This window comes from Dicentrarchus labrax, unplaced genomic scaffold (genome assembly GCF_905237075.1).
Source record: "Dicentrarchus labrax unplaced genomic scaffold, dlabrax2021, whole genome shotgun sequence".
NCBI classification, from domain to species: domain Eukaryota; kingdom Metazoa; phylum Chordata; class Actinopteri; family Moronidae; genus Dicentrarchus; species Dicentrarchus labrax.
In genome coordinates this window covers 13,626,134-13,650,984 of record NW_026136710.1, presented here as the reverse complement: position 1 = coordinate 13,650,984, position 24,851 = coordinate 13,626,134, and the positions used below count along the sequence as shown (strand labels likewise).

General features: G+C 39.5%; 1 protein-coding gene across 3 annotated transcripts in view; it reads right to left on the bottom strand.

Annotated features, from left to right (window-relative positions):
- Positions 1–4,265: 4,265 nt before the first annotated feature.
- Positions 4,266–24,851, bottom strand: part of LOC127369989 (rab GTPase-activating protein 1) — a 67,590-nt gene continuing 47,004 nt past the window's right edge. For all 3 annotated transcript variants that reach the window (XM_051411605.1, XM_051411606.1, XM_051411607.1), the window contains 12 exons: positions 23,542–23,616; positions 22,841–22,966; positions 22,551–22,694; positions 20,862–20,903; positions 20,472–20,600; positions 16,917–17,009; positions 15,680–15,790; positions 15,191–15,295; positions 13,531–13,614; positions 8,352–8,423; positions 5,731–5,931; positions 4,266–5,218 (listed from right to left, as the gene is read on the bottom strand). In XM_051411605.1, the coding sequence (XP_051267565.1) occupies positions 5,096–5,218; positions 5,731–5,931; positions 8,352–8,423; positions 13,531–13,614; positions 15,191–15,295; positions 15,680–15,790; positions 16,917–17,009; positions 20,472–20,600; positions 20,862–20,903; positions 22,551–22,694; positions 22,841–22,966; positions 23,542–23,616 (1,305 nt within the window). In that variant the 3' untranslated portion in view covers positions 4,266–5,095. The remainder of the gene's footprint in view (positions 5,219–5,730; positions 5,932–8,351; positions 8,424–13,530; positions 13,615–15,190; positions 15,296–15,679; positions 15,791–16,916; positions 17,010–20,471; positions 20,601–20,861; positions 20,904–22,550; positions 22,695–22,840; positions 22,967–23,541; positions 23,617–24,851) is intronic.

Below are 24,851 nucleotides of genomic sequence, written 5' to 3'. Positions count from 1 at the left end.
TCGCTGGTTGTATTTATAGCTCTGTAACGCAGGAGAGAAAGAGAAAGAGGGGGGGTGAGGAGGAAGGGTGTCAGGCTGATTGCATAATGATGACGCTTGTTACCTCCAGCCGCTGCAGGTACCGGGTTTCCAACTCGTGATGCCTGCTGCTTTGCAATCTGCAGTCGCAGTGGCAGAGCCAAGATCCCGACGGCCGTCATCGCTAAAGGTGATAATTTTATGGGCCTGCACTAAGTTATAAACACTCCAAATGATATATGTGGGACCTCCAGCAAAAGATCACTGCACACTGTACGTTTTATACACGGAGGCCACGGCAGGGAAATAGCTCATCCCTGACACAGATAACAATGCGACTGTATGCTATGAGGGATGTTCTCTGAGGGAGAAGATGAGAGATAAGAACCAGAGCCGGAATAAGTAAAAAAAAAAAAAAAAAAAAAAAGCTATGAAGAGCTTTCCATCCAGCTCAAGTGGCTGACAGATAGAGGCTGTTTTCATAAGACATATTTAGCTGGGAGAAAAACGGGTTTATTTTCATGTTCAAAAACTCTCTCAGATGTCCGGAGAAGTGTTCCCAAGAGGTGCGTTAGAGAAGTCTCATTATAACAACAGCAGCTCTTTTTATCTTGTCCTCCTTTTTCTGCTGCAATATGAAATGTTATTGAGGAAACGGAGAGGGAAACGACATGTTTTCGCTTTTATAGATTTTAATAGAAGAAGACTTTGAACTCTGGAGACGGATAACGATGCAAAACACCAATAAATAAGTATAAATACCTCCAGTGTTTAAGATTTCAGACGACATCCTGAGATGGGTGAAGAGCCTCAAACGCAATTTATTTAGAGCTCGCATTCTTGTTAAAAGTGATCCAAGGGAAGGCGTTGATGTGGGGAAAGTGGCTCCGAATGGTACAGACGATGGTTTTTATTTCCAGCAGCTGTTTGAGGTGAAACTTCTGCCTTTTCTGATGAGGCATAATATGTTAATTCAGCTGGATACAGAAAGAGACTATAACAGCACCAAAATATCAGGATAAATTGACTAAATAAATAAATGCTCATAGTAAAATCTGATTTTGAAAAATGTCACTAAGTGTCTGGTAATCTTTACTTACTTCTTTACTTATTCTGTGATTAAATATTTCCTGATTTAAACCAAACTTCTTCCTGTTTTAGACTTTAATTAGGTAAAGTTCTTGTTTGTAGACTATTTAATATCTGATCATTTCTGCTTCTTTTGACAAAGGAAAATAAATGTATTTTGTAAAAAAGAAAGTGTTTTGGTTGTTTTGGTAAGTACTTTATATTGACAGATTTGAAACAATACCCAGCTCAAGCAGGCCTGCTACTACCCATCACTTTGATTATCAGTTAATCTGTCAATACTTTGTTTTAGTTTGATCAATGATTAGTTTCATATCTATCTCATATCAACGAACATTGGGGAACATGCCAATCACAGTTTATCAGAGCCCGAGGTGACGTCTCTAAATGTCTTATTTAGTGTGACCAGCAGTCCAAAACCCAAAGATATTCAAAGTACAATCAATCAGAGAGAGAAAAGAAGCGAATCCTCACATTAAAGAAGCTCCTGCCAGATAATGTTTGATATTTTTCCTCAATAAATGAATAAAACGATTGTCAGATCCGTTGCTAATTAGTTCTCTCAGCTTCAGCTCCTGTAGACATCATTAGTCTGTAGCATTTCTGTGATCAGCGGTTGATTTGAGCTCTTCCTGCTGACTGTGTACGCTCTGGATGAACTGAATACCTTCAGCTTGACTCAGTTTCATCTTCATTTCCACTTTAACAGCCCTAACCCTAACCAGAACAGTCGCTTTGTACATTTGTCTGAACAGTCCTGCGGTTATTGAGCACACTTAAAAGAAAGAGGCGGACATATTTTATTTTTTTGTGTTGATATCTTTATATTGAAATTCATGAAGTATACACAATGCATCCTACACTATTACAATTTCCACACTTGATAATGTTTTTGTTGTTGGATGATAAAGCTACGTTTTGGCATTTAATTAACCAAACAGCAGTCTGACTGAGAAGCTTGGAGCAAAATAAACATTAAAAACATAAAACATCATTGTGGATTAAACTGTAGCACGGCAGCAGGTAGGTAGGTACAAGTAGGCAACATTAGTTATAGTTACAGAGTAGAAAATCATAAACAAAAACTCAATATTCATTGTTTAATGTTTGTTATATACAACCCAGTGCCTTTAGAGGAATGGCCTTTTTCGACCTTTTTTTTTTTTTCGACTTTTCCTCTGACATCACAAGTAGATTCCAGCCAATCAGATTCAACCTTCAAGTTAGACGCAATTTACAGTAACTGTTCATTTTAGGCTGGCAAAACTAATATAGCTATTTCTTTTTTTTTTTTTGCTTCAGTCTAATATGATTCATAAAGTATGAATAGAAATTGAAATATTGTTGAGCGACCTTTCAAAGTCCGCTAAATATGAAAACACACACGCACCAAAGCAGTTTTTAAACCGCCCCTCCATCCCCACTGATTTACCAGTCTGACCTCTGATGGCATCACTATGAAGTCCTGTGATACTGATCCACACTTAAAGTGCAGAGTTACACTTGTGGCAGTCAACAGGTGTCTTGATGTGTGTGTGTGTGTGTGTGTGTGTGTGTGTTTGTATCTTTTCTGCCCCTACATTCACAACAGTGTGTATACACTCAGTGCCCACTTCAATATTCAACATCTGCTTTTTTTCCCTTTTCTTCTTCTCCTGAACACACTGAATTCTTTGAGGCATGAATTAATCAAGGTGTTGAAAATGTGTAGCAGGAGTTTTGCTCCACGCTGGTTCGATAAAGTCGATCAATTCCCGCAGATTTTTTTTTTGGGAAGCTGCGAGACGACTGTTTTATGGTCATCCTGTTCCACCTCATCCCAAAGGTGCTTTACCGAGACGAGTGCAAGCAGCCGGAATAAACACAAGTTTCGGTCATGTTGCCGGATCCGTCTTGAGATGACGAGTGCCTTGAAGAGACACACCTGGCAGTAACAGTGCTTTTTCACTGCGGGATTACCGCAGCAGCATTATGGGATATTATTGGAAGCCAAGAAAATGCCATTACAGCACCAGAATCTGCCTTTAACTAAACACAGGATACCAGTTTTTTTAACACCAATTCTGACAGCATGTGATAACAGAAACTATAATTTGTTGCGTCGTGTAGCATTTCCCAATTTTTTGCAACCACCTGCCTACTGTGCCTACCTCATCTTCTTGGTCTTAGCTGTCAGTTACAGAAACTAAAGTCAAGCCAAGATTTCTACATTCCTGATATTTTTGCCAGAAAGCAACCAAACCTCTTGACCTTGTCTGCAAATTTAGAGGACACAGACGACCACTTTACCAAGCAGGTGTTCCTAATAAAGTGGCCACTGAGTGTTTGTTCTGTACCCGCCTTGATAAAAACAGTGTAATTCAGTGTTTGTGTGTGTACAGTGGTAAAAGAGATCCCAAAGCTCTGACTGAACTGTGAAAAGTAAACACAACACGGCCTGCCACCCCGCTCAACAGAGTATCAAACATAACCCTGCCGGTCAAGGTTAAAGGTCAAAGATCACAGCTGGCGCCAGGGAAGAGGGAGGCGGGTTTAAAGGTGTGTTCAAGTGCAGCAGGAATTACAACATTCTGTGTATGTGTGTGTGTTTTCCATTTTGACTTTACTCTTCCCCTAAGTGATGTTTATGGTTTGTAACCAGCATTGCACCACTCTGGAGTTAAACAGTGTTCTAACATACTTACACTTACTGTATAGCACATGCAGAGGTTTGCATGGTTTGGAGCTTTTTTTTTTGTTTGTTTCTTTGTGCTAGGACATCCAAACCAAACAAACCCCAAGCATGTTTTCTGTCTGAAATTTGATATGAGGAACATTATGCTGCTGTAGGTTATCACAACAGCCTTTATGGTTCTGTTCTGACTGTAAATCATATATTCATATCCGCTAGTTTCATCTTTATCGACCTTCAGATCAAGGCTTTGTCAGCAAACTTTTCTTTAGCATCAGTCATATACACATTTGAACATTAAAGGAAACTAGACAATCAGGAAAAAACTTCCCTTACATGCATGCACACACTCATAACTTTAGTGCTTTTTCTTTCCCTTAGACTTCCACACGCTCTCTTCCTTCTTTCTTTTATACACACATTTTAACGTTATTGCAGTCAATTATTTATGCATTCAAACATGTTTTTTCAGTCACACACACACACACACACACACACACACACACACACACACACACACACACACACACACACACACACACACACACACACACACACACACACACACAAACACCTCACAGTCAGCACAAAACAAAAAAAACAAAAAAACATGCACACTTAAACACACGTATCCTCTTTACATAAGCACATTCATGTACATACATAGAAAAAGAAAGGTATTGTTCAACGTAAATTAGAAAAAGCTCAGTTTTGAAAAGGCGTCTATTAGCTCTCGTACCTAAAACAAAAGTTTTACAGGGACTGGTTGGTTTGTGCCAGTAGTTTAGAGGGGAGCACGCAGAAGAGTCAGGAAGGACGGAGTGTTTTCTCTATCCCATCAGGACAGTTGCAGTTCATATGTCCTACCTTCCTTCTGCGGGTCTTTAATATCAGCAGTACAAAGACAGAAATAAATGAAGCATTTCTCATTTTTTAACGTTTTTCTTCTTTTTTTTTCTGTGACCGGTGGAAGCACATTGTTTCTCTGGGGAAAGTGGTACCATTGTACTTCATCTAATGCTTTTCAACCCCTTCTCATCAGCACAGGCGGCCGTAGTCATTCGGGTTGGAGAGGGGAGGAGATGAATGGGGGTGATTAGATCAGAAAGGGTGGGAACAGGGAAACACAAGGACATTTTTGATAAGAGGAACAAGTAACACAGTCTGTAGTAATGGTCATCCTGGGATTTAACGATCAATGTTCAAGTTAAAGTTATGGCCCAGTGGGTTAAGTGAGGCATCCAGAGGTTTCAGCGTGGTGAGTTGCACTGAACTCCAGACATGGTCTGGGTTGAACTGGATGACGGGGTTATCAGATTAGGTGGTCTCCTTGCCCTGGGTCCCAGTGACGGTCTTAATGGAGCTGAGCGTTCGGTTGAACCAGGTCTTCTTGGCAGCCTGCACCTCGTTGAGGGCCAGACCCAGGTGGTGCTCCAGGTCCTGATTGAAGTGGGAAGACAAGAGCTATCAATATGACTGTCACACAGATCAACAAGGGTCAAACCTGTCTGCAAATAAATAACAGATTTTGGTTCATTTTTCACTTTTTAAAGATGTAATTTTATCAGCAACATGTCACCCTTCCCACTCTCAGAGACAACATTAATTATATGAAATCCTTATCTTGCCTTTTTGACATTCCCAATAAACTCCTCACACAGCAACAGTTGCAGTTGATAAAAAAAAAAACCTTTATAATAAATAGTTCACTATCTTCTGTCTCACTCTGTTTTTCTTCAAACTCACCAATTATTTCAGCAGCAACAGCGTTAGCTAGCTGTGATGGGAGCAGAACTAACAAGACTTATATTGTTCTAGTGCAACTCAACAGATCAGTCCTGACTCCCGACCTCCTCCAGCATCAGGGGGTAAAACAACTGTCTATGTCTATGGCCACGATCGTGTATTTGAATCTGTAACTCTTACAGTTTGATTTTTGTGTGTTCATGTACCTGGATTTTGCACTCAGCCTCCACCAGCTGCAGTTTGGTTTGGGCTAGTTCCAGCTCCATTTCTCTCAGCTGGTTCTTCAAACCCTCCTTCTCCTCGTCTGTCTCCTCAGTCCCCCCAGCGGGCACCGTGGTCACAGCGGCCCGCACGCGACCCTCTTTGTTGAAAAGACTACTGCACTTCTCACAGCCTTCCACTTTGGACTAGAAAAGGAAAAATTTGAAAAAGTTAGAGAGAAAAAACAAAGTAATGACTGACCTCTTTATACCAATCGCTTGTATACTGAACATAATTTTAAGCTTGAGGAGAGTAAAAGAGAAAAAAGGCAGAATGAAAGAAAGATTCCATGTAAAGGGACAGAGTTTGAAAGCAGTTGTCTAAAGCCAACAACAATATTATTAAGTAAAGTACATTTGCACAAATTATTAAATGAAGTACACTAATTATTAATCCAAGAGCACAAATTACTAATTTGAGAGCAGAAATTATTAAACCGAGAACATGAATTAATAATTTGAGAACAAAAATTACTAATTCAAGAGCACAAATTATTAAATTGGGAGCTGTGATAAGTTGTTTTTCCCGCCGTCATGACTTCTCCCAGGCTCCATAGAAATAATACGTGCAAGTGAAAAAATAAGACTCAACCTAGAAAGTCCATTAAAAGAAATCAAAGCATCCGACAAAGCTCTGTGTGAGTGAAAGGTTAGACAGTGATGTGTATGCAATGGAGATTAGTGTGTTTGATTTCTTTTGGTTGACGGACATTTTTGCACCTTTAAAGACTATTACCAGTGAAAATCAAAAGATAAACTGGACCAGCTGAAGATGCCTAAGACGTCTAACCAGACAACTAATGTCTCAACTAAATGCAAATATCTATACCATGTCATTCTGTGATGTGCCCTGTCTGTGTTTTTGCAGCAGAGATATTTTTACAATCTGAGAAGAGACGGCGTGTTCTGTGTAGTTACTGAAGCATGGCAGCTCATTAGTGTAGTAACCATACAAGCCAACTGCGCTTTCCCTCTTCTGTCAGGGCTCCACTCCACCCAGCCCTTTAGTCAAAGAGCTCTTTTTGGGTGCCCTTGTATGTGATGAGCTATTATTGGGCACAGAGCATTTGTGCAAGCAGCAACAGAAAATCACTGCAAACAGAGCCCATACTGACTGTGCTGCTAGACAAAAACCCATTCAGGTACTTTAACATGTTCATTGTTTTGTAGTGTTAATCTGTTTAAGTACCTATCTTGCTGTGGGAGTAGGACGTTAGCTTTGTCTGGCGAGCTAAGCTACACTGGAGGTGTTTTAAAAGTGGAGAAATACTCAGACTAAACCAAGACAATGAAACTGCAGCAAAGGTACATGCGTAGAAATGATAGCGTGAGTGTTCTTGCTTCACTTTCTCTTTCTAAATTTGTCTCACGGCAAACAGATCTCCTAATGGCAGAGCAGGTTGGGCAGGATCGGGGTAGTAGGTTGACTCCTTTGAGACCACAGTTGATAGATTAGTGCAGTGTGCACATTTCCCACAGCACATCCGTTCATACGGCTGAGTGTGTTGGTTGAGATGTTCCCCGAAATTTAATATTTCATAACAATATTACATTTCATTTGGATTAAACTGTCAACCGAGTTTAACGCTGATTGGTAATTACACATAACGTTTTCTAAGCTCATCACTGCAGAAGTGGATGAGAGCATTAATGAAGCAGCACAGTGCCCGAGTTGAAATTGTTTCTGTCGTCACTTTAAATAGAGTTTCAGTGAATAACTATGTCAGTATATTATTTAAACATTTCTAATTAACACTGTTGTAACTTACTGTTATATATTATTCATTATTCCCCTACATCAGTTAGAATTGCAGTTGCTGACAGTTTTATTGCATTTGCCATTATTAGTAAATAATCAAATTAAAAAAGCACTAGAACAAACATGATAGTATAATTGCGGACATTTACCTCTACCCCCCACACACACACGCACACGCACACAGAGCTACATCCTCTACAAGATTTGTCCTTGCTGCAATAAACCTTTTGTTTGTCCTTTTGTGAGTCCTTGGGCAGCCCTGACTGAGCTTTCTGCCAAAATGGCCTTTCTCCCAGCTACAGAATAAACAAACAATTCATGAGCCAAGTTGTTGAAGTGCTGGAAATGAGATGCCGGGCTTCGGGCTCCTTGGCCTAAGTCCTCATTCTTACCCAAAAGCTTTGATTTCACTGCCAGCTGAGACAATGAGATGGCAACGCAGTTCCCAACATACCTGCAAATCTCAGGGGGCAGGAGATTGTGCCAGTCTAATATTGTTATAAAGTGTAGTGAGTTGACCACACCTTCTAACATCATCTGAGCTCTAACATAATGTGGGTATAAACAATCAACCTGCACAAGGAAAATATACCAGTAATAAAGTGACACAGTTTCTGGCTGTCATCCAGAATTCTTAGCGCTGTAGTTATATCATTATGTTTTCAAGTAGCAAATGTTAAAGACGCATTCATACATTTGGCAGCACAGCTCTGTAATAATGCTCCACTTATAGTTGTGAATCTGTAGCATGTGTCTGAATGCACCAGGCAGCGCGCAGAAGGTGTATGTGTTTGTGTGTAAAACTCACCCGGATTTTCTCCAGTTCTCCTCGGTTGGCCGTCTGTTGTTTCTCCAGTCGTTCACTCAGCTGGGAGCAGATCTATACGAGACAGAGAAAGTCTGTTCGGTTACGCTGCTTTCAGACTGCCATCAACTTGATCAACAATTCACCTGAAGTCAATTGAATTTCTTCTGAGCCATTCAACGTGACACTCAATATGCAGTACTGTACCACTGTTGTATATGGGGAGCTGCACTGTGTTAAAGCAGCTACAAGGAACTTTCATTTCATCTTTATTCTAGTGGCCACAGTGGACAAAAGTGGTAGTGTTTCCATCGGCTTGATCGCCTGATCGAATGTAACCCGCTAGCAGGCATGAAGAATAACAAGAATAATAATAGCCATTCTTTTTGCTCATGCTCTTATTTGTTTATTAGAGATGAGCAAGTACACCGTTATCCTCATTTGTATCTGTTCGACCAGCTAAACCCTATGGATTCTTATGTCTACACAGAATGGGTACACCAGAACATTGTTAATTGAAGCCTGAAATTGATATGGGTTGGTGAGTACGGATACTGACACATTTTACTTGTTTAATACTCATAAGAAAGTACATTATCTCGTTTCAGACGAGTACTCGCTCAAGCCCATTGTGTATGTAAGTCGTATAGAGACATCAGTATCGCATTGAGACTGTGTTTTATAACGAGTTAGAAAGCCCTTGTGTTATAGTACGTTTGAAAACAACAAAATACAGATGCAGTTTATATGTTACGAGTATAAAGTGCATTTGAATGAACTTGTATTATCACATTAGTAAGATTCTAGTGTAATATATGTATATTAATATAAATGAGTTTAGAACATTGTTTCTAAGGTTGCCGGAAGAAGTAAAATGTGGGAAAATAAACATGCTCTATATAATAAACACCCTAGGCTGGGGGAATGAAACTAAAAATTACTAGTATTTTACAATAGGGCCAGGATCTAATTGGACAACGGAGCACAAAAATCTAACTTCATAACAAATCAGTTATTTGGTGCACAGCCTTGTTTCTCTCTGTTTGTGGCTCTTGGTAAATCAGTCTTTGTGGCCGAGGCTTTATCCTCTTACTCTTACTGTAAGTCCATTAGTGGCGTCACAAGGTCCTGTTTATCCAGCAGGGCTCACCGGATGTATGCATGTGTATCCTTACATATACCCAATCTCTCGTTCACCTCCTCCTGTACCTATAACCCACAGCCACAAACACGCTGACAGACATACAAACATGCGCACCCACGCACAGCTTGCCAGCGAACAGAGAGATCGATGTGACATGAGTCATCCTAACGGGAACATCGGGTCATCCCACCTCTCTGTAGACCGACTATCCATCTCTCTATCTGCTCTGTGCATATCTCCCTGATTCCCTGGGGCATATACTGTATATCTCTTCCTCCTCCAACTTGTAGAAATCAATCTATACATCTATCTGTGTATCCTTAGCCAAGCAGATATCCATCTTTCTCCTCCTACGTGTCTTTTTATCTTTTTTTTCCCGTCATCCCCTCCTTCATTTGCTCTCAACTGCCATTACTGTACCCCTCACTCAAACATCCCTTCATCACTACTGATCTACTGATCATTAATCCCTCTTGATCTCACCGCTGCCCCCTTTCTCTTTTACTCTCCCTGCTTCCTTTTTTTAACTAGTGCTATTCCACGGCATGCTGTACGTCTCTTCACTTTATGAAGCTTTAACTTGAGATGTGGGGACCGCTCTGCCTTCAATCAGTTTTGTCGCCCACATGGAAAGTAGGCATTTTATTTTTTCTATCACTTTTATTTTTGATCATTTTTAAAGGGCTGAGAGGGACAAAGTGACGAGGACAGTGTGTTCTGCTGGAATTTCGAGCCTATGCAAGATGGGGGTACGCGTCAGGCAGGAATCCTTATTGCTGTACCATCTGCAAGCAAACTGCCAAGGACTACAATTCATTTAAATTCAGGATGAACAGGATAGTTGTTGTTTTTTTTCATTCTTATTGTTTCTCTAACACTGTTGTGTCACATACCATGCTTGTTTCTGATAATTCAAGCTTAAAACCCATGGGCCATTTTTTTGTTTTTATGTTTTTTCATATTCCGTTTTTTTCCACAAACAATCTCAGTCTTATTTATCTGAAATGTTTTCGCTCAATAATTCATCCAGTCCTGCTGTAACTTCACTGCCTGGGAAAATGTTTATTTTCATCGTCAATAATGCATGTTTACAGTATGTTAAAAATGGGCATATTGTAAGCACATGCAGTTTTAGAAGAAGAAGCAGACAGTTGGGATACAATGCTCAATCAAGCACTGTTCTGAATATTCTGGTGTCCTGCTTCAAAGTATTTGGTTATATTTATTTTATTTCCTGCAGTTTTCAGAGACACAAGCACCCGCACATGTCCCTGTACCTGGCAAGTACCCGGCTAGCCCGAGTGCATCCACACTGGCTCTGCTCCTACAATTGGGATTACAATACACCACTCAACGCTGCTTTTAGCTTCACCATTAACAGACGTTTCTCTGTCCTCGTGGGCTGGAGGGGCAATTAGCACACACAAAGCTCTTCTGGCTCTAATCCCGCAAAAATAAACTTGGCATTCACAGACACTGAAATAGTACAATTCTATTTGAAGAATAATTTGAGTTATCTAAGTTGGAAAACAACGCAGGCTATTTTGGGGCATTCCTCAACTTGTCAATCCCAGGGGATTGAATGCTGCTGTCCTCCCTCTCTCCTCCACAGACTTCTGTTCATTTTCTCCCTCTCTCCATCCATCACCCCCTTCCTCCCTGTCACAAAAAGAACTATTTTTGTCAAAGCCCCATTTTCACACTTAGCTCTGCTCAGCACACTTCTCAGCTGCATGCCTGCAATCTGAAGGCTGCTTTCGCCCATAATACACACACAACCATCAAATCCCCTCTCCTCTTCGACAGCTCTTGTCATCGGTTTTCAGATCTGCTGTCAATTCCAATCCGCTGCTAATATTTTTAGACTCAGGTGAAGTTCAGGTCTGTTCTAAATTAGTCTTTGTGCTATTTCTGCCTGCCCCCACGGGGGTGATAAGAGCTGCATTGTTGCATAATATCTCTGTGCTGATGGTAATAGTACTTGATCTGGGTAGGTTTATATTTAAGCATTAAGTGACAGGATGAGATCTGAAAGGATGAAAATCACCGTAAGAGGAACTCTGAGAGACAAGAACTCAAAATATGCTCACAGGCTCAGTCATCAAAGGCCCTGGGTTCAGCTTAAGGACAATTGGTAAAATTAGACGTTTCTGCTTCACAAACTAGATGAGTGAATGAACACAGATTGCTCTTATATTATTTTTAAATATTTATGGGTTATCTTGCCATGGTAATGGCTTGATCACAGATCTGAAAAGACGAGCCAAATAAGGAAAGATACAGTAAGTGGTGAAGAGGTGCTCAAAGACTCACTCTTCAAACATCCAGAGTTCAGGATATGGCACACAAAATGAACCAAAACAGACAAAACCAAGTAACAGTACACAAAATTAACAAAACTACAAGCAACAGTAACAAATGAAGCCGTACTCTTGATGAGAGTATGAGGGAGTATCTTAATGATGATGATTGAAGGAGCAGAACAAGAGATGTTGATGTTGAATTATGTTGTGCCTTGAGATATAATAGAAGTAATAAGGTAACAAACCTTCAGGCCATTACTTGCTGCTATGATGAGATCGCCAACTGCTGGCAGCTTTTCTGCAGTATTTCATCCAATCTTGTTAAAACATTATGAATTGTACCTTCTGCATTATGGTGAGTCGTTTAAATACTACTAAATCTTTACATTTTTAACACGTGTCTGGCCGAACTCCAACGTGGACCTACAGCTTTATTTGACGTTTATATCTGATCATAAATTGCACACTACTCGTACGGTCCTACCCTGTTTTGTGTTCACTGCATCTTTAATTAGCAAAGAGAAGCTTTGCTAATTAAAGATGAGTTAAAGAGAGTCTTACGGGCTTCTTCCAGATTAATGAGCAGCTTTTCTGTTCATCTTTTTTAGATTTTAAAGCTCCTCATGAAATTTTATCCAAGCCACAGATTAGAACAAATTCTAAAACTCTTGAAATAATAAGTGCAGTTACCTTCTCGCTGCTGGGAACCAAAAGCTGTACAGAACTAAGCTGCTCGGCTTTTATCCAGAACTAAGAGGTGTGATTTGTCGACACCTATTTTTGTCTCTTTACACTGGCTCCCAGTAGGTTTTAGGATTGATTTAAAGGTGTTATTGATTACCTTTAAGGTTCTTAATGCCCTGGCTGCTTGCTATATTTCAGACCTTTTAGCTCAATATGGATCTGTTTGTAGTTTGAAACTTTAAGAGTCCAGGCGTAAAACTAAGGGAGACAGAGCTTGTTACAGGAGTGTAGAATGATCTGCACAAGTACGTAAGGCTGGGTTGGTCATATTTATTTTATTTATGTCCATCGTAATATATTTTATTTACCTGTGTGGTTTTCCTGTTGCTTTTTATTACTTTTTTTTAGCACTCTTTTATTTGCTAATGATTTGCTGATGTAGAATCAGAATCCTCTGACTCCATGTGATTGTGATATTTTGTGTATGTCTTTCTCCCTTTAATTTATTTATTTTCACCATCATTCGTTCTCAGCTTACATCTCTTATTTTTGTATTTTATTTTAGGTATATATGTTTACTTTCTAAGATGTATACATCCAGTTTCATGTCTCTTAAATGTACTTGTGAGGGAAGAAACACACTTAAGGTCCAGTGTGTAGAACTCCCTCGCTTCACCCTCCCCTTCCAAGCGCAAAGGAGAAACTACAGTGGCCGTGAAATCTGTGAAAAATGTAATCGCTAATGTAAGAGCTAATGTTTGGTTTTTCCGTTCTAGGCTACTGCTTCTGTAGATAAAAACAGCTCATTCTAAGGTATAATAAAGGATAACACACTAATGAAAACCTACCTATGAATCTTATATTCCATTTCTGCCAATATAGCCACATAAATGTTACACACTGGACCTTCAATTAATATGATTTTAACAGTACGGCTTTTAATGCTGCATATGCAAACTGGAAGGAATCAACAAATTATTTGACTTCTTAATTTAAGTGATTTCTATATGCAATAAATTCCAAATTCAACTTTCAGACATACAGTACATACCTGCTTATATTCTCCAATAATGGAGCCGTTCTTCTTAATCTCCGATTCAGATTTATCAAGCTCTCGTCTGCACATCTCCTTCAGCTGTGGAAACAAACACATGCACAGTTGCTGTTAGGCTGTAGCAGGGCAGAGACCAAGGACAGAGGCAGAGGCCCCAGAGACCGTGTGAATGCCATGACATGTAAAGAAGATAGAAAAAGGTATTGGCAGATTTGAAGCCCAGGGCAAAGTCGCGCCCTCCATACAACCTCTATGCAGGCACATAAATCACTCATGGCTACACCTACACACTCAAGAAGACAGGAGACATTTGGACAACAGCATTGAACACACATGGGAAAAGGGGGAAGCAAGTCTGTCCTTCGTCTCAGAAGGTTTCTTCATTGAACTGAAGAAAATCAAGGATTGGAGGATTGACTGTGGAGAGTATGCATCTTTATAGACACAGAAGATGGAAGATGCCCTTAAATTATCTGGAATACAGTTTTTTGTATTACATGGAGAGAAACAACTATAACAGGGATAAAAAGGCATGGAAAGTGGTCCACAGACAGGCAGACAGACAGACAGACCTGTATATAGAAAGGTGAATATACAGAGAAACAGGCAGAGACAGACAGAAATACTTGAGCTTGACATTTGATATATTAAGGGGGTCTAATGGCTTGACTGGTCGAAATTCATCCTATAATGGCTGTTTTGTTTAGTCTCCCCAGATGAATTTTTGGCCTCCTGTCTATCGCGGGTAACAGAATGTCTGCAACATAATGTCTATGCAAGATGTGTTACTGAAAAGGAAAAGACTACTGACAACTTTCACCGTGTTTTATCTTTTATCTATTCCTATGTTTTACAGTGTTTATTGTTTTATTCTATGTATTGTTACTGATGCAGCTATGGCTCATAGTGTTCTGTTGTTTGTGTTGTAGTAAAAGCACTTTCTAAACCTGTTTTTGAAAGGTGCAATATAAATTATGTTTTTTATTATTATTATTATTATTATTATTATTATTAATAATAATTTCCTTAATGTTGTCATGACTAGCAACAATCTCCATCAGCATCAGACACTCATAGGAGAAAACACAGGCAGCGCCAACGTGTTGTTACATTTTTGAGGAGGCGCATATTACAGTTGATTAATCAATTAGTTACTTAGTATTAAGTACTATTAAATTGATTTAATAGTTTTTTTTAGAAAAAAAAAGTAAAATCTCAGATTTCAACTCGTCAAATGTGAATATTTCTTTAGTCCTTACTGACAGTAAACTTAATATCTTATAAACCCTGAACCCATAAGTATAAACTCAGCTTCACTACCTTTGGGTGCAGTTGTGGTATGATCAGTTCTGCTCCACCATCATCCACAGAGACCTTATCAATAAAATCAGCTGTTGCAGTGTTTGGTTTGAATGTAAACCTTCAGACTCTTGGCTCTATCCATAAGATCTCATTAATATTGCATAGTTCCTGCTAGTCTCATTCTTGACCCCGGGAAAGGAGATTTAAGTAGCTTCTTTTCACAGTCATTTTGAAAATGCCTTCACCTGAGAATAGTTCTGAACTCTTCCTACTATCCGTAACCCTGGGTGCCACATGAGATTTAAAGAAAAGCTGGACTGATGTCTAAACTATCTGTCTTTGTTGGCTCTCTTACCTGTGCAGACTCTTCCTCCAGCCGTCTCTTCTCATCCTCAGAGTCCACCAGTTTCTGTTTGGTCAGCAGCAACTCTTTATTCAGGGCGTCTGCCTTTTCCTCAGCCTGACACACACACACAAACACACACACACGCTTGAGAAAATAACTCAATGTCAATGAGGTCACTGAAAGTTAGACTTGCTCTACTTTCTTCTCAGTTTTCTCTCTACCGTCTCTCCTTTTAAGTAAAGTCAAACATTGATGCACACAAATAATAATACTCTGTGGAGATAAAGCTTTTGCTACATGTATATGTATTTGTTGCACAAACACACTTGTGCTTTCACTCTCCCTCATGTTTCAGTTCTTGCACAATTGTTGCCACATATACCACTCCTTCAGTTAAATGTCTTTATAGAAGCAATGACTGACATTTTCATGAGAATCTGTACACATACAAACAGAAAAAGTATACAACTATATTCTCTATCTCTCTCTTTGGCTTACGTTGTCGAGGTCTTTGCGCAGAGCGATCTTGCTGCTGACTAGTTCGTGTGCCAGGTCGTCGTTCTCTTGCTCCAGACGCATGTTAGCCTCTTGCAAACGACGGTTCTCCCGCTGGACGGAGGGAGAGAGACATTCATAGAGAGAGGGAGAAGAGAAGGAAGAGAGCAGGAAAGACAATGTTGTCAAAAAAATAACAAAGAGACAGATGAAGACAAAGAAACGTAGTGGGAACGCAGAGAAGCGAGGGAACACGAAAGAGGAAGGAAAGTGAAGAGATAGCAGAACAGGGAAAAAGGAGTTAATCATGAAGAGTTGCAAGTGAATGTGTAAGCAAGCCTGACTTGGTGGTTTCCACAGTAATGCAACAATATACAGAATGAGATTGTGTGAGTGTAAAAGTTAACTGTGATCACATGAGATTGTAATGTTTAACAGGCCATAACCCGTCCATCTTTAACAGACCTAAACTGAAGACTTAAGGAAGTCTGAATCTGGAATTGCTGAAAAGGATTTAAATACCTATAGAATTGCAATGGTGATAATCTGATAATATGCTTTAGCATCTTAAAGTCAAACTATGAAGATTCATTGGACTGAACCACTACCCGACTGCAGTCAACTGTATCAAATTGTGACTTAATAGTTGAGTGTATGAAAATCTCCTTGGATAGCAATAATTAAACCACCTAAAGACACCTCTTTTGAAAATGGTATTTGCTTTTTATAAGCATTTTTTTAAGAGCAAACAAAGCAGAAGTTCAGTCACTGTAATTGATGATCTTGTACTGCATCCAACCAACCCCTTACCCTTGAGATGACTTATGGCATGTACAATTAATGGCTTTTTTGGTGCCATGTAGTTTTTCTTTTACGAACAAGGACTGTCAAGGTCTACATAAAAAAAAAAAAAAAAAGAGAAATTTATTCTGTTCAGTGGAAAATCTGTCAGACTGTGGTGGTAGTTTTAACACTACATAGTAATAACACCTTTATCTACACCAAAGATTTGCAGAGTTGTGAAATCAATTGTAACACTTTGGATACTAAAATAGTTAAATTATAAACTATATAAAAATAGTTAGCCTTTATCTCTAATTCTACTTGCCATGTTGCTCCCAGAGGTGGTGCAGCGCTTTAAAGACATTATGTTCCAACAAGAACAGGGATCTCTTGTCAGAAAAAAGTTCTGTTTTATGTCATGGAGGAGTCTTTTAAGTTAATGTGCACGTGTGTCTACCTCATATCTCTCGATGGGGGCCTCCTGTTGCTCCTGCTGCTCCCTTATAGTGTGGTACTCCTTCTCGAATTTCTTCAGCTTTTTCTGGCTGATCTGTTGAGCAGTGAGAAAAACAAACGTTTGATGCTCATTAACTGTATCACACGTCGGAAGAATTACACACATGATCAAAGATATAAATATAGACCAGCACAATAGTCTTTGGCTCGTACACTAATGGTGGCTGCCAGAGAAGAGTCTTCCCAAGCTTTTGTAAACAAGGACCCAATATTTATAATCTTTGCTGGACTATGGCATTCTTTAGTCCATCTTGAATAAGATGTAATGGACCATATGCAGAGATTATAGGCTCATTTTGCTACTGTTAATTTCTGTCTGACAAACCAGTTCACTGGGGTATCACTGTCCACACGGTCCAAATCAACTCGTGCCACCTAACTGTTTTGTTGAGTTTTAAAAAAGGTCTTCTATTGATGCAAAAATTAAAAATATAAAGTTACTACTAGACACAGAAATCAAAGAATAGCAAGATTAAACCAAAACATGCACATCAACAGGGGCTTAATGTTCCCTGAAGGCAGTGTACATGTGTATATGAGTTTTAATGGCTTATTGAGATAACATTGTATTTTCTAATCCCGATTTACACTATATAATTAATTACACACTTTTGTAGCCTTTGTGTTGTTTTACTCTGTTATTCTGATGGAACCTGGAATCCTCTATATATGAGCAGTTTATCACGTTGTTGTGGTCATGAACACAAAATTCAGTAAATAAGAGTTCAGGTTCAGTGGTACACCTCTGACGACCTGAAACAGCGTCCCAGTTAAAGACACACTCACACTCAGATTCATGCCTACAGCTGCAGTTTGCACACACACTGTATTTAGGCAATCTCATCAACAGGCCTTTCACTGACCAGCCGCTGCCTCACATTGGACTTTTTGAAAAGAGACAGCTATAACACAATGAACACTATGTGCCTGATTTTCAGCATGAAAGCGAGGACCAACACTGTGTACAAGACTTGCTTGTTCATTCTGTGGATTTTAATGCAACTAGTTACAGCTGCAGCATCAATGCACAGTTGTCTTTGAGAGCGTGAGCGTGTTACAATTTCAGGTTTAGTATAAGCTACAGTATATCAGATGATCCAAATGAGCCCAGCACTCATCACCTAATGATGCTGGCAGAACTGGGACAGCATGGCCCATATGTTGTCCGGCTCTAAGTGTGTCTCTGTGTGTGTGGGTGTTCGTGCTCTCTGAGTGTATTTGGTGGCACATTCTGCCCCGTAAAAGGGAGACAGACAACAGGAAGAAAACGAGGTCATTCAGGGCAGGAGTTGCCTCATCCATCTCCTCTCTCACTCTTTTTTTCCCCCTGCTTTCTCCCGCTGCTTGACTGACAGCTGGGTCTCCAGACGTTGCTAGTTAGAGAAGCAATTAGGAACACAGAGCAACCACAGCTACCTCAAGTGCAGCTGCATAATATATTTCTCATCTTACAAGCCCTGGATCAATTATAAATTAGCAAATTACCTGTGCAGCATCGTCCTTATTGTTTTAAAGTACACTAGCAGCTAGAAGAGGCCTATTGTAAAACCACCTGCTCTCTCGGGTGATTTTCTGATCATTCTCTGCTCATGTGAACCAAATACCCCTGTTAAAAACCCTGTTCTCCATGGCTGCTGTTCTGTTTCTGCAACACAAAAAGTAACCGCTTGAAAAGGTTGTCAAACTTTAACACAACAGCGGGAAACCTGTGACTATATGTAGCTGTTAACTGTAGTAATACCTAGGCATACATACTTATATGTACCAGCTACAAGGTAGAGCGCCATGAGGTAAACATAGAGAGATGGCACAGGTAAACAAATAAAACCCTGCATGTATTCATGATTTTCATAGAAATTCCCTGAGCAATAAGCATATTTGAGCTTTAGAAGTCAAAAGGTTGGCAGATGAGGAGAGAAAGTAGGTGTAACAACTATACACTGAGCCAACATAAATGACCCTAGTTAGACCCTGAGATTGCCTCCTGAATACATTTTATGACCTGACTGTAGTTTATGACTGCCGTCGCCACATACTCACTTAAGAAATTGTCAGATTATAATGACCTTTGACCACAATTACTAGTTTTTCTCTTAATACCTCCCACTAGGAGTCACTCAACACTGATTCCTTAAGTGCACAACAACCTTTTCCTTTCCTCTTCTTGAGATAAGATCACTATAATCCTGTACTAATTCCACCATGAAGTAGGGGAGTCAACAGTTCAAAGGGTCAAGGACCAGGATGTTTGACTTTAACCTGTTATATACTGTAAATAAAGCTATTAAAAAAATCCATGTAGCCAATTAAGCTTTCCATCATTTTGTGCTTTTTCCATCAATAAAATGTGCACGGATGAATTCCCAGGTTAGTAATTCACATGTAAGAATCCGACATTTAAATCATGTTTAAAATAGCACTATGAGATTATGACATACCTGTCAAATCTGAGCTAAAACGGGCAATTAAGTTAGAGCACCTGGCAACCCAGAAAGCTTTGCGCTCCAATCAGAAGGCAGTATCATCAGTCAATGAGGACACCAGTAATCTGGTCAGTTAATCCCCCTATAGTGACATCCAAGCTTCAGATTAGCCTACCTTGACTCAGATTTAATTTCCAGCTCCAACATTGCAGCACTCCCTGAGGTCAATTTGCCAAATAACTTGTGGGAATTATGTTCTCTTGCCAATATATTTGCTAGAAGTAACTTCTTGAAGTAAATACAGTATGGAGTAAACGGTGGGTCGACGTGCTTCTGTGTAACTGCTTAAAACACGCAGCTGATAACACATAGCTGAGCTTAACAGTTACATAAAGAATATAAACAAGTCAAAAGAAAGTGTGTTTTATAGAGTGAATCCCATCTGAGAAGCCTCATCAGCTCAAACTCGTGATTTATGTTCAGAACTGATGCCTCTAAGATGAGTACTGAAACATCTTCAAGCCCGCACAGCAACTCCAGCTGTCTCCGATTTAGTTCCACTAGATTTTTCTCTGCTGGAGTAGCTTATTGTGCGTCTCTCTCTGCTGCCCGCCTGTCTAACTGAGAACCAAAAAGCACTACGCTGGCTCCTTTACAGAGGTTGTGCTAATAAATATCTTTGCCCAAAGTTACCTTCAAAGTCAAGTCCTCTAAACTAGGCCAGGCTGTTCAAAACAGGTCAGGACACAGGTGTGTGTGAGTGTATGTGTATGTGTGTTTAAAAGACAGAGACAGAAAGAGAGAGGAGTGTGTGCTCATTGCATCTGATAAACTCGATTTAAAGTTCAAAAGTGGCCCCTAGTGGTATTTAAGTAGCACTGCTGAACTCCAAAGATGTTTTATCTGTTCATTCAATCCATTACATTCTAACTTTATTATCTGATTAGCAGAAATACTGACTAGTTTTTCATGAGTTTTTCTGTTTCCAATATTACAAATGTAACAGGAATAGTGACTGTGTGTTAATAGTGATCTGAGACTCTATTATATTATTGTTTTTTCTTTAAACTCACCTTCATGCTACAGGCCAGCTCCATTAGTTTCTTCGCATTTTCCTCAGAACGATACCTCTTCGGAACCGGGACACGAAAGAATTTGAGTGCACCCTCAAAGTCTGTTTGGATCAGGTCGTCTTTCGATGTCTGAGTGAAAGAAGTATGGGAACAAATCACAAGAACATCAGACACACATTTCCACTGCAAGAGTAGCCTGTTGAGCAGAACATTTTTGCAACATGATGCAGCATGATTAAGGTCATTTTCTGAATTGACAGTGACAGGACATATGTGTTAATTTCCATTTCCACTCAAAGCTGTGATTGTCAGTGCTGTTGTTGTTTGTGTGTGTGTGTGTGTGTGTGTGTGTGTGTGTGTGTGTGTACGTATTTGTGTGGGCTACCTTACCTTCAGAAGTGCCAAGGCTACATTGAAGATCACACTGATGCCCTGAAAATGAAGACACACATTCAGATTCATGGTGTACTGTGGAGTTACTGTAGGAAGAAACTGAGTTTTAATGTAAAAATGTTTATATTCTAGGACCTACTTTAAACTATTTGTTGCCGTCAATAAACACACAATACTCAATAATACTCAATAATAACACATAGTCCAGATTCATTAAAAATAAAATTATAGGACGCCCGGTTAGCTCAGTCGGTAGAGTTGGCGACCCATATACGCAGCAGCCCGGGTTCGAGTCCGACCTGCGGCCCTTTGCTGCATGTCGTCCCCTCTCTCTCTGCCCCCGTTTCTCTCTCCAGCTATCTCTGTCAAATAAAGGCATAAAGGCCCCAAAAAATAATAAAAAAAAATAAAACTATATACAGTAAATAATCAGATCCATTATTTTAGTGCTGCAGTTGTTTCTAATGGTATCCCTTTACAAGCTTTGCATATTTGAATTTGCACAGTGTCTCCCCTCCTTGCAGATTATGTGTCACACTTCACAGGAAGGAGTTGAAAAACTACAAACTTAAGATTTATCCTCAGAGGTTCAGTATTTACGGGCCCACTTAAAGACATCCAGAGACACTCCGGTTGTCTTAGCCCGGACCACCATGCTGAAAGGTCAATCTTCCCCTTAGTCTGAGGTTGTGTGTGATTTAAACCAGGTCTTCCTCTCAGCATTTGGGTCTGTCCATCATTTCCGAAATCTTGAACAGTCTCCCAGTTCGTGCTGCTGTGATGCATCATTACGGGTTCATGGTGCCATGCATAACCATAACAATGGTATTACTCAAGTGATGAATGGGACATGGTTTTCACTAGATACAGCAGGCAAATACATTTGGGCCAAAAACCTATTTTTGTCTTATCAAGAAATCCTTTCCCCCATGCTCTCTGACCACTTCAAGTGGACACATCTTTTACTGACTTCAGCCTAACAGGCAGCTCCCGGAAGAATGTTCATTGTTCCAAACTTATTAAACTTATTTCATACTCCGTGCTTCTCACTTCAAACTTTATTGTTATTTCAACTCATGGGGGCTTACATTTGCCTCAGCCGACTTCTGGAGACATAACTCAGATGATAAAAATAAACAGGATGCATGTGAACTCAGTTTGGACTGTCATTACAAAGTGTTCCTTAGAGCAGTGGTTCCCAACATTTTTTCCTTGAAGCCCCCCTTGCCTGTGTCCAAGACAAGTTAGGCCCCCCAACCCCAACCCCTACCCGTATACATGCACTAAATAGGTAATAAATAGCTTAATGAATTTAAAATGTGGACCAAAAATATGTTTCAATTTGGATTATACAGAGTTTTGATTATCCAATTAGGTGTGTTATTGGGATTTTATAAATTTAATTTTTGTAAATAATAATTTTGGTAACCTCACAACCTCAGTTGTGCGCACCCCCTGCAATCTCTGGCGCCCCCCAGCGGGGTTGGTTTCCAACCCTTAGAGTACTTCTCTATTTTGTTACTTGTTATTGTATACATGTCTAAATTTTGGTTTCTCTTTGACAATATGGGATATTGTGTGTACATAAATTGCAAAAATTAATTGAAAGAAATTGAAAATTAAATCCGTATGATTGAATGTGTTAACTGCAGCCAATGAAGCTGCTTTGTGTCTTTTATAACCAACCTCACACAGTAGCAGGTCAATGATATGGAAGACCATGTAAAGAGGGAACTTGGCTGTGAAGAGGGTGAGGAACCACTGAGAGGCATACATATGAGCCTCCAGACCCACATTCAGGAAATGGTTGTACAGGTCTGGTAAATATTCCTGTTTCAGACAGACAGAAAGCAAATAATGAAGTCAGGTTATAGAGAGAAAAACAAATAGCATTAGTCAGTAAACAGACAAACAACCACTGCTATGGTATAAATTCAGAAAAAAGCACATCAGATGTGAAAATGAAACACACATACCTGCATGAGTCTCTCAAGTTGGAAGAACTTGCAATGCAGATCTTCAAAGTTCTGCTTGAAAAGGTCCCTGAGCCCGTAATCAAACATGATCTTGACCAGCACGCTGAAAGCTTGCTCCTCTGGCATCTGAAGAAGAAACACAAAATATTTAGGAATTAGTACCCTTGTGTGAATTCATATTCTAGGTTTCAGATAAGTCTAATAAACAAACATTTTACTTCACAGCTTTCCCATATAAATATCTGTAGACATACGACTACCTGACCTTTTTAAATAACTTAAAATGTCAAATCCCCTCTAGTCTTCAGCTAAGAAGACATTGATATTATATGTCCACTAGGTGGCAGTGTTGCCATGTCCCTTGAACTGCAGGGGTGCTTTAAGGCAAGCCACTCTAGGGTGGCAGAGGAACATGAAAATATTATACATTATTTATAAATATAAAATGTCAGTATCCCACAGATACCACCTTGCATCTGAAATATTTCTGTTCTAGTGCAGTAACAGTACATCATGCACATCTGATCTTACACTGAATATACTACAGACAAGGCTCCAAGACATAAGCCAGGCCAATCCTCTAGCATTGCAGAATGTCAAAAACATGCAATGTCAAATGAAAACAAAACAGTCCCTCTCAGCTCTTGAAATTGTTTGAAAATCTAGCATTTTGCTGGACCCTGCAGATATGTGATACTCACGTGCAGCAGCAGCACTGCAGCCAAGAAGGATTGTCCCTGGCAGTAACCAATCTCTTCATCATAAACAGAGTAAGCCTGAAGGAGAGGACAAAGGCAAACGGGCACACAGTGAGTAATACGTTTTACAGGGAATTTTAAATTGATGCGGGATAATAAATTATGATAAAATCATTAATTGTATAATAGATGTTAGTCCAAAAATTGCTGTCACCTTTCAACTGATTCAGTTGATTCAAACCAAGAAAGCTACATTAAACAGTAGGGATGCACCAATACCAATGCCAGTATTGGGTAGCGGGTCAGATACTGTTCTCATGTACTCGTAATCATAAAACTACTCAGTTACCATCGCACCCAATACCACCTTATGGCAACATGACGTTAACCTCAAGTTAGTTGAGCCGGTAGGCGGTGGAGAGTCACTGTCAGCAGTTTGGAGATATTTTAAGACAATAAGACATAAGTGAGGAATATCTGATGAAAATACAACAATAAAAAAATGTTTTCAAAGTCATAATTACAACTGTAATTGTATTTTTAAGTACTCATATAGGAACTAAAGTTCTATCTGTGCATCCACATTAAACAGTATTTATGATTTCAACACAGAATCAAATGATGAAACGTAACGTGAAAGAGAGATGAACAGAAGACAGAGACAACATATTTAGGTTGGCAAACCAGCCCAGGGAAAGTTCAGTATCAGTCAATACTGAACTTGTACTTAGTAGTGAGAAAGACGTCCATATGGCTCAAGATACACTGGAAGCACAATTAAATGGACAAAAATGAAAGAAAAGTTGAGAAATTACAAACACGGTCATAAAAATGACCATTATCTAACCACCATCATATCAGTCAAATAAAAATTGTATAAATATTTAGTGCACAGCAGACTTGGTTGGCTATAGAGCACTTGAGTAATGTTGTACAAGCTATTAAGAGTAATATCTAGTCATTTTTATTCCCTTTTTAGAAATCTAAAGTTGCTGAAGTTTTTCACTGTGTGCTGTATATCAAACGCACTTGAGTGTACTGTGGAGTGCCCTGTTAATGGTATTAGAACAGCTATAAAGGAAGACACAGATGAGGGAAAGGAGAAAAACAGAAAAGTTACGTTGAGTAGAGAGTAACAGACACACAGAAAGGAAAGGACAAAGAGAGGGAAACTAAACAGGTTGGGGACAGGTGTTGGTAAAGAGGAAATGGAGTAATTATGAGGGAAGGGAGCAAGGGAAAGAGTTTGGAAAAGGTGGCCTACTGAGCTACAAACACAAATAATTAGTACAAGTCAAACAGACAAAGTGTGG